The 9,695-nt window shown below is 52.9% G+C and overlaps 1 protein-coding gene across 1 annotated transcript; it reads left to right on the top strand.

Moving 5' to 3' along the window:
* The first annotated feature begins 1,725 nt into the window (after nucleotides 1–1,725).
* FOXI3 (forkhead box I3) lies at nucleotides 1,726–5,038 on the top strand. Its single transcript, XM_017835217.1, has 2 exons — nucleotides 1,726–2,425; nucleotides 3,631–5,038. Exons 1-2 carry the CDS (start codon nucleotides 1,726–1,728, stop codon nucleotides 4,218–4,220), a joined length of 1,290 nt encoding a protein of 429 aa, XP_017690706.1. The 3' UTR covers nucleotides 4,221–5,038.
* The last annotated feature ends 4,657 nt before the right edge of the window (nucleotides 5,039–9,695 follow it).

The following is a 9,695-nucleotide window of genomic DNA, read 5'->3' on the forward strand; positions in this document are numbered from 1 at the left end:
GCTGTTATAAATTGCAAAGGCAAGGAAGCTGAGAGGGGAAAAGGCACCTTGCAAAACGTAATGTAAACTTTTCTTCTGCCGTTCCGGCTATCCAAATACAAACGGAAGCTCTTTTCCCAAAGGATGCAAAATAAAATCAGCAAACGCAACAGTGACAGAAAAAAATAACAGCAGAAAAGAAGAAAGAAAAAAACACACAAAACAAACAAACAAACAAACAATTAATTTAAAAAAAAAAAACACGAAGAAAAAGACAGTAACAACAAAAAAACCGAACTCCCTTATGATGAAGGGAGAAAACCTCAAATCGTAATTCTTTAACTCAGTCACTTTTAGGTGATTCTCTGCATCCAAAAGGTTTGTTCACTTGTTTTTAAACGAAATACAAAGTTGAAAATCCTTCAGCTATTATATCGCTACTTAGATCACACTAGGGATGAAAATTTGGAATCGGAGGCAGCCTGGGAAAGCTTCCCCGATTCAGCTTCACTAATTTACGAGTGCGTTTCTATTTTATCGAGGACATAAAACGCAAAAACTTTTCCCAAAAGCTCCTCTCTCCCTCAAATCCTGACGTCCGGTGCTTGCAGAGAACACCTCGCATATGTACCTGGAAAGGGCATTTCCAGTCATTTTTACCAGCAGAAAACTGAATAACAGCCCTATTTAACAGGCGGGGATGAGATGTACATCTCACGTATCTGGTAAGCGACCGACAAAGACTCTCTAAATCCTCCCGCACCGCTGAGTATTTTTGTTGTTACACGTGTGCTTTGCTCCGGACCAGAGGATTTGCCAGAGCTGATCCCCGTATATATCCCGGGTGTCGGGATTGTTGTGAACACCGAGAGCTTCTTCTCTGCAAAGGGATGCGCTTTAGCTCAGGCTGCCCCGGAACACTAAGGCGAAAATCAACTTTTATTCACTAAATCTCGCCCTGTGCCCGCCAGCCCGTTCCGCCCGCGGTGCGAGCGAACACGCCGGTGGTGTTTGTTTAATTTCGGGCAATTCCTTATCCAAAGCAATTCCTTATCCAAAGCTTATAAACTGAGATCTCAGTCCCAGCTTCTGTGAAACGGGCGGTAAAATTACAACTCAGGAACAGAACTTAAGCGAATTTCACCCTTCGCGCTCCCGTCGTGGGAACCGCAGCGATGCTCACCCCCTCCGACCTCAACGTCGGGGCCGAAGGGATCGGGGACCATCGCATCCGTGGGAAAGGGGGATCGCATCCCTGAGCGCCGGGGCAAATCGTAGAGCCCCGGGAAGGGGCCGGAAGAGGCGGGGGTCGGCCGGGCAGAGCGGAGAAACCCCCAGGACTTGGAGCGAGTGGAGGGACGGGCACAGCCCGGGGGGTGGGTCCGGCTCGGGGATGCCGCCCCCGCGCTGCCGGGAGCCAAATCCCTGGCGCCTCCCGCAGCTCCCCCGCCGGTCCCTCCCCCATCGCGGCTCTCGGGGCCCGGCCTTGCCCCCGTCCGCCCCCCTCCCCGCCGCCAAGCAGCGCTACTGGCTGCTCCCTGCGCGCCGCCGCCCGCCCGCCCATCCCCGGCCCCGTCCCCGGGCGGGGAGTCCGGGCGCACGGCAGCGCCTATAAGGGGGCCGCGCGGCAGCCCCCCGGGAGTTTTTTGGTCTGGGGCCACCGGGGCCGCGGGGCGGGGGGTTGTCGCCGGGAGAAGGACGGGAGCTGTGGGGGGGAGCGCCGGCCGCCCTGCATGGCCAGGGATTATGAGCGCCGGTGAGTTGCAGCAGGCGCAGCCCAGAGCCTCGGCGCCGGCGGTCGCCCCCGCGCCCCCGCAGCCCCGCAGCGCGCAGGAAGCCCCCGACATGGCGGTGTACTGCAGCGAGAACTTCAGCGTCTACCCCCAGCCCAGCCTGCACCCGCCCGGCGCCGCCGCTGCCGCCGCCGCGGCCGCCGCCGCCGCTGCCGCCGCCGCCGCCTCGTCGGGGCAGCGGGCGGGCGGGTACGCGCTGGGGGACTACGGGGCGCCCGCCAACGCCGGGTACCTGTGGGGCATGAACAGCCCCGCGCCTTACCTGCAGGGCCCGCCCGGCGCCGCCGCCGCCGCCGCCGCCCCCTTCCTGCCGCCCGCCTCGTACGGCTGCTCCCGGGGCGGGCAGCTCGTGGGCTCGCCCCCGGCCCCCGGGTCGCCTTCGACGGGCGGCGCGGAGCTGAGCTGGCTGAGCCTGGCCAGCCAGGAGGAGCTGCTAAAGCTGGTGCGGCCGCCCTACTCGTACTCGGCGCTGATCGCCATGGCCATCCAGAGCGCGCCCGAGAGGAAGCTCACCCTCAGCCACATCTACCAGTACGTGGCCGAGAACTTCCCTTTCTACAAGCGCAGCAAGGCCGGGTGGCAGAACAGCATCCGCCACAACCTCAGCCTCAACGACTGCTTCCGAAAGGTGCCCCGCGACGAGGACGACCCCGGTGAGGTCCCGCGCCGGACGGGAGGGCTGGCGGGGGCAGCGGGGGCAGGGAGCGGAGGAGCCGCCGGCACCGCCGTGAACAGAGGGGGTGGCAGTGGTCCCCGTGGCCGGGGGGTCCCTTGTCCCCGCTAGTCGGGCGCAGTGAGGAGATCGTGTTCCCCCGTCCCCTCGGGGCCGGTGCTGAGAGGAGACCGCGCTCCTCCATCCCCACTCGTCGGGCACTTTGAGGAGCCCGCGCTCGGCGCTGTGATGAGACCGCGTTCCCTCGTATCCTCGGGGACGCCAAGGAGGAGACCGGGCTCCCCCGTCCCCTCACCCGGGCGCTGTGAGGTGACCGTCCCCCTTCGCCCCAGCCTGGCCCGGCGCTGCCCCGCGGGAGGTGTAGGCGGGGGCCGGCTGGCCGCAGCCCTCGCCCCCTCCCCGAGCAGCCCGGGTTGTGCAAGGCCCGGCTCCTTGGGCCGTGATTCACGGCTCCCCTCCCTGCCCGTCGCTGTCCAGCCCGGCCCCGGGGCACAGCCGGTGCCCGGGAGTGGGCGGGGGCGCGCCCGGGCAGCGCTGGTCCGTCCCGGCGGGGCGGGGCCGGGCCGGGCGGGACCCGCTCGGGACCTTGTGGGGTCATTGCGCCCATCCTGGCCGTGGGCAGGAGGCGCGTGGGGACAGCTGATGCTACCACAGCACCTCGCACCAAGTCTTGTGCGTGGGGCGGCTTGTCTGCGACCCCCACAGCTCAGTGCTGCTGTCCTGCTGTCCTCTCGGAGTGCCGGAGTGTGACAGCCCGGCTTTCCATCAGCCTTTCTGAGAAGAGCCATGGCAGGGACACTGCCTTGTCAGTCAGTGCTGAGATGGCAGCAAGTGTCCCAGCTTCTGTGAGGCAGCCAGAGCAAGGGGAGCCCCACTTCTTGCTTTCTTTAGCTAAGTCTGAGGTAGAGGTACAGATTCTCCCCGGAGGTTTATGCTCTGTGATGGGTTCTCCTCCTCCATGTGACCTTAAGGTTCACTTGAGCATTGGAGGGATGGAGGTGGTGATGTCCTGGAAACAGGTTTTGGATCCATACACTGGATGGACAACAGAGAGGAGAAACAGGTGTAGGAGAGATGTGGGGTCTGTGCCAGTCAGACAAGACATGGGTGCTGCTTATCTGTCAGCAGTGGGGTTCGCTGTCACAGAAGCTGACTTTCTCTCTTGTTTCTCCTGTTTTCCACCAGGGAAGGGAAACTACTGGACCTTAGATCCCAACTGTGAGAAGATGTTTGACAACGGGAACTTCCGTCGCAAGCGCAAGCGGCGCTCTGAGCCCAACGCCCCCGCCACCGCATCCGCGGCCTCCTCTCTGGGGGGCCTGAAGGCCGAGGAAGAGCGACCCATCCCAGCCACAGGCAAACCATGTGGAAACAGCCCACCCCCGGAGCTGGACCCCTCACCTTCTGCCAGGGACCATCCAAAAAGCTCCTCTCCCTCCGGTATCATTTCATCCACCCCCAGCTGCCTCAGCACCTTCTTCAGTGGCATGAGCTCCCTGAGCAGCGGGGGCAGCCGGCTGACGGGGGGTCTCAGCAGTGACCTGCATCATAGGAACTTCTCTGCTGGACAGCTGAGCAGTGGCACTTTCACCCCTTCCAGCAGCTCTTCTCAGGAGGTGCCTTCACCAGACCAGCTGCAGCGGGTTGCGGGACCTTCCCCTGCCTACTACAGCTCCTTCCATCCTAGCAGCAGCAGCCAGGGAGCCCAGTACAACCACTACTACAACTTCACGGTGAACAGCCTCATCTACACCCGGGATGGAACCGAGGTGTAGGGTCCCGGGGCCGTCGGGCTGCAAAGGGAATGGGAGTTGCAGGTGTACCTGGCAGCACAGAGGACCATATGCTTATTGCAAACAGCATTTCAATGTGGACACTTCCCAGGAGTTCTCCCAGGAAGACGGGATCTTCTCACCTTTCAGAACAAGAACACCCCTTAAACACCAGCAGAAGGCAGATGCAAAGTCTTTTCCCCATCCTGGAAAATGTTAGGTGGTTTAGGTGGTTTGCCATCTAAATTCTACAGGCGTGGACTGAATTAATGTTTTCAGAGGTTTCTAATCCTGAATGTAGAACCAGAAGTTTAAAAACTATAACCATAAAGTGGTATTGGCAAGAGCCAAGTGTAGACATCCAGTGAGTCTTAGAAGAGAACAGGAAAAAGAAAATGAAGAGATTTCTTATGAAGTGCCTTGTACAATGTATTAAAAAAACTCTTCTACCAGCAATTGCCTCTGTCAGCCCTTGCTTCTGCCCTGCTCCTGCAATATGCAATGCACAGGGGGATACTCTGGGTAAACAACCCACCCAAAACGTTCTCAAACTCACAGAGGGTCTTCCTGTGCATGGCATATTGTACAGCGGGGCCGTGTCTTGTAAAACAACCCTTTTCCTTGAGCTTAGTACCAAAGATAACTCTAGCCATGCAGCTTTAGCACAAGAATAAACACTGGGCTATTTTTATACATATTTGTATGTAATGTAACTCTTCTGTACATACGTTTCTATGTGGTTTTATATTTGTAAATTATGCTCTGGAGCTGTACTTATTTATAATGTGTTTTAAACTTTGTTAAAGTTTATTTTACTTCGTTTCCCCTTCTTTTTTTGTTGTTTTATTTGTTTTGAATTTTTTGTTGGTTTTGTTTTTGTTCGTTAGTGTATTAATGAAACTTTTCAGGCTGAACAGCTATTGGGAATAAAATGTTAACAGTTGTTAGATATTGGCCTGGTTGTTCCTCAGTATATTTGAAGTATTTTAAAACTGTGGGAGACAGGTTTTTCTTTCACGTGATTTGGGATAAAAGGTGCAAAGTTTTATGAACAATTTCATCTGTGCAGCAAAACAGAAAAACATCTGATCTGGGATATCAGATCAGGAGACACATCTTAGCTGTTTTGCAGCCTCTTGGAATCTCTCTGTGCAGAGTGGGCACTCTTGGCTTTTTTGTTTGTTTGGTTTTGTAAATGTTCTGAATTGCAACTGTCCATTTTCAGCCTGGTTTAGTAAAAAAAATAAAAGCTTGCAAAAGTAAAAGCAGTGGGGCTGGTTCCAGCGCGGTGCCAGCTAGCAGGAGGTACGAGGTCTGAGCTTGGCTGTTGGCTTGGTCCGTTTTTGCAAATTAGTTTTTCTCTAATGGGATTGCACCTGCTTACACTGTGGGCTAGTCAGGAGGTGGGACTAGTCAGCTAGTGGGCCAGGCAGCACTTCAGAGAAGCCTTCCTGATTTCCTGCTGCTGAGAAAGGAGAATCCATCCTCAAACAGTCATTATGCTGAACAATCAACCCCTAATTCTTGCCATTTTGCATAAGCTGTTTGTTGGGGGCTGTGTGTGGTTAGAGCATAAGTGTCTTCATGAGGAATGCAGCATCAATAATGAATAAGCATGAAATTGCAGCTGTTTAACATTCAAGCATCTGCCGTGATACCATCCCTGCAGGCTATTCAGAAAACAAAAGAGTTGGCGGCACCTCTTTACTGGTGATATAAGGCCATCCTTACAGGCTATTCGGAAAACAAAACAGTTGGCAGCACCTCTTCACTGGCTACCTGCATAACTGTACAGGGCAGTGACGCAAGACCAGCTCTTCATAATGAAGCCATGACAAAACATCAGATGACTTCCATGTGTTTGGGATTGGGACCAAGAACTTGCCCCAGCACTGGGACCAAGTACTTGCCCCAGCATTGGCCAACCGCCAGTTGTGCAATCGCTGAGACCAGTGGGTGGGTGGCAACTCCTGCCTCATCCCCCCCCCCCTCACACCTTCCCAGCACAGATACCATCTTTCTGGCTTTAGGGATAATTCCTCTTGATTTTAATTTTGTCTCAGGTGATGCAGTGGTAGTGGTAATGGGAGGGAAAGGGCAGATTACCACTAGGAAAAAAGACAAGGTGGTCAGTCTTGTTCTGCTGGAGTTCAATCCCACCAGGTGTGGAATAGCTTTATTTGAATTTTGGACTGCTGAGTTTGATCTAAAAGCAGTGGAGGGATTCCCTACGCCTCCAAAAGATATAGAGCCAGTCATTAATAAGCCCAGGAACTGCATACTCACATGTCTAAGTGACCATTGCACCCCTTCCCCACTCTGCCAGCCTGCTGTAAGACCTTACCAAGCACTGGATCAACACGAGATGCTCATGTGTGTCCAGCTTGTGTTCTTCCACCCAGATTTGTTTCAGCATTTACTCTTTGCCACTTCCATCAGCTCTATGTTTCTGCAGGCATTATCCATAAATGTTTGCTCCTGAGGATCCCAAATCTGGCAAATTTGTGTTGCTCTGTGGCCTGCACCTGGCAGTATGTTCTCAGAAAATATCCTGTGGCTCAAAGGACCTTGTGCCACATCGGTTGGTGGTGGCATAGCCAGAACCTGCCAGAGCAGTGTCAAGGAAGGATTCACCCACCACAGTGCTCCAGCCCCACTCCTGAGGGATGGTGGTAGGCTCCAGGGAGGTTTTGTCAAGTCTGACTGTCTCCAGTGCACCTGTCCAGCCATTAGCACCAAATCCCACTCCTTCCAAGGAAAGTACACCCTTAGCTGGAACCAAGGCCTGTGGGACCTGCCCAAGGGACACTCCAGAGTAGATTTCAGCAAATAGACACCTAGTCTGCAAAGGAGCCAAGAGAATGAGCTAATGGCAGCCTTTTGGGTTTCTTTTTGTCATTAAAAGAGACTTTTTTTTTAAGCAAATCTTGGGAGAGGGAGGACAAGAGGATTGAGTTTAATGAAAGGCGCTTAAAAGTAGTGGGGCTTTTTTTTTTTGTTGTGGGCTTGTGGATTTACTGAGATTGCCCAATTGAAGGAGTTGAAAGACGGAATTAGCCTGCAGTCCCACTCTGAGGGCCCCCACTACCCTCTAAATGCCAAGGCCATGCCTGGGATGGGCAGTTCTCCATGACAATGAGCCTCTTCCCAGGCTGGGTCAGGTGATCCACAAGCGCAGGGCATAGCCTGCTCCCAGAAAAGTCAACCAAGAATTGTCCTTCTCTTGGAGAGAAGCACTAACTTCAGGCCTCCATCCTCTCTGCTCTGGCAGCCTTTGGAATCACTCTGTAAAATGTGTTCTACACAGAATCTCATAGGCTTTAGGGGAGCAGTGATCTCACATGGGTGACCTGGGAGCCCACAGATCCCAGCTGCTGGACACTAAAGCCGAGGATCTCAGGAAGTCTCATCTTTGCTTGCTTTCTCCAGTCTTTCTAGGCATCCTGAGAGATGCCACCCCACCTGGGCAGGACTGTGGTGCTCCATGTGAAACCGTGGTTGTGCTGATAACTGCGAGCACAGCTGCCTGGTACCTGTGCCCTGTGCTGAAACACCCCCAGCCAGGGACCGTGGCTCTCCCAGCACACACACCTCCTAAGGAAAGACATTCCCTGCTTGAAAAGAAGTGCAGTCCAGAGGCATTTCAAGAGATGTGCTGGATCAGTAACACAGGTGCTTGCTGGCTCCTACGTGTGGCACTTCTCCAGCACGGGGTCGTTTAACTTTACTCAGCGCTGGTCTTATCGACCTGCCAGCAAAGGTGCGGGCAGGCACCCACTGCAGGTCTACACTTGAGCTGCTCCACAGTACAAAGGCTTTACCAGTACAGCTGGATCAGCCCAGTCCCCTAGAGGAGACCCAGCTCCCATCAACAAAGGAAACTCTTGTGCCAGTAAAGTTAAACCCCCCGCCCCCAGCAGCAGCACCGAGGGTATTGCGGGGCGGTGGGAGGGGATTCAAGAGGCAGAACACAGCCATCCGCGCTGGGTTTCATCCCCCGCCAAATCTCTTAGAAATGGGGCTTCAATTATTGCCACTGGCCATGGACTGTGGTTTGCTTCTCCTCTGAAGGAGGAGGCTTTGATTTGCCCTGTTGCTCACAAAGTCCGTGGGATTTGGCCACAGTGTGTTGTGCCTGTACAGAAGGTTTTATTGCCTTTTTTTTTTTTAACACTGATTGAGGGCGATTTTTTCCTGAAATCTCTAGGAATAGTTCAAATGATACAGAAGTGTTCAAGTAAACTACAGGTATCCTGCCCTTGCCCTCTTTGTGTATCTACAGATAACAGAAAAATCTTCATCAGGCTTCTTGATATAAGGCCCCACAAGGCCTGCTTTGGGGTGCGATGTACCTAAATTTTACCCCCCTTGTTCATGGAAGGTGGTCCTGTCAATCTTGTTCTAATAGCAAATAAAATAAGAGGGACAAAGCCTCATTTTATAGCTTGATCTGAGAGAGTCAAGATGAGAATCAGGCCTGGTTGATAGTACATACATGGTTGATGCCTCAGCTGGAAATAGCTGTGCCATGGCGAATGCAATTGTTGGGAAATTTTTGTTTCTCCCTAGGCAAAAAAAAAAAAAAAAGAAGAAAAAAAAAAAAAAAAAAAAGACAAAAAAGACAAGTTTTATTGTCCTGTTATAAAATCCCTTCAAAACCAATTTTTATTTTTTTTTCCTGATTGTCAAAAGAAGAAAAACACAAAATTTACCTTTTATTTTTTTCTCTTTTCGGCAGAAATCTCCATCAAGCTGAATTTCCGCCCCTGCTCTCCCCCCACCCCCCAACATTTTCTGTTGAAAAGAAGGTTGTTGGAATGTTTTTGACCAAATTACCGAGAGCAATATTCACCTGGGTAAGGTGACGAGAATATGCCCCTCAAGGAATAACTGAAGTGTAATGTTAAACATCAAAGGTGTTATTTTTTTTTTTACCTTATACCGGAGCTATCTCTGAATCATATCAAATAATCTTCTCGTTTCATAACACCATACAATGCAGGCTAAAAGTGTATGTGATCTGCTTTGTGTACTGCTGAATGGATGATTAAACTGTCTAACCTGAGGGATATTCATCCAGGGCCTGCCCCAAACACAGTGAAGTCAGGGGAAAGACTCCCACTGACTTCAGACGGCTTTGGAGCAGACCCATAATCAGCCAGGCTCTAATATACTTCAGGTGGTGTCTATGAGACTGCCTGGGGACACGTAAAAGGAGGATTGCATGTTTGTGAATTAAACATTGTAGGCCTGATCCAGGCAATTGGCTGCCGTAGGAGAGCGGAAGCTGTCTCCCCCATCCTCCCCAGCTCCTGGGATCGTTTTCCCTTTCCTGCAGTCCATTGTGTCTGGGATTTATTGACAAAGCAAAGCTCTCACCGTGCGGCCAATCCACATTTGCAATAACAGCGACAAATCAGGTCAGGTCTGATGGTTAATCTGCCCTTGGACCCTTCAAGGGGTGCTGATTTTATATCT

Source organism: Lepidothrix coronata, unplaced genomic scaffold (genome assembly GCF_001604755.1).
Source record: "Lepidothrix coronata isolate B3197 unplaced genomic scaffold, Lepidothrix_coronata-1.0 Scaffold252, whole genome shotgun sequence".
NCBI classification, from domain to species: Eukaryota; Metazoa; Chordata; class Aves; order Passeriformes; family Pipridae; genus Lepidothrix; species Lepidothrix coronata.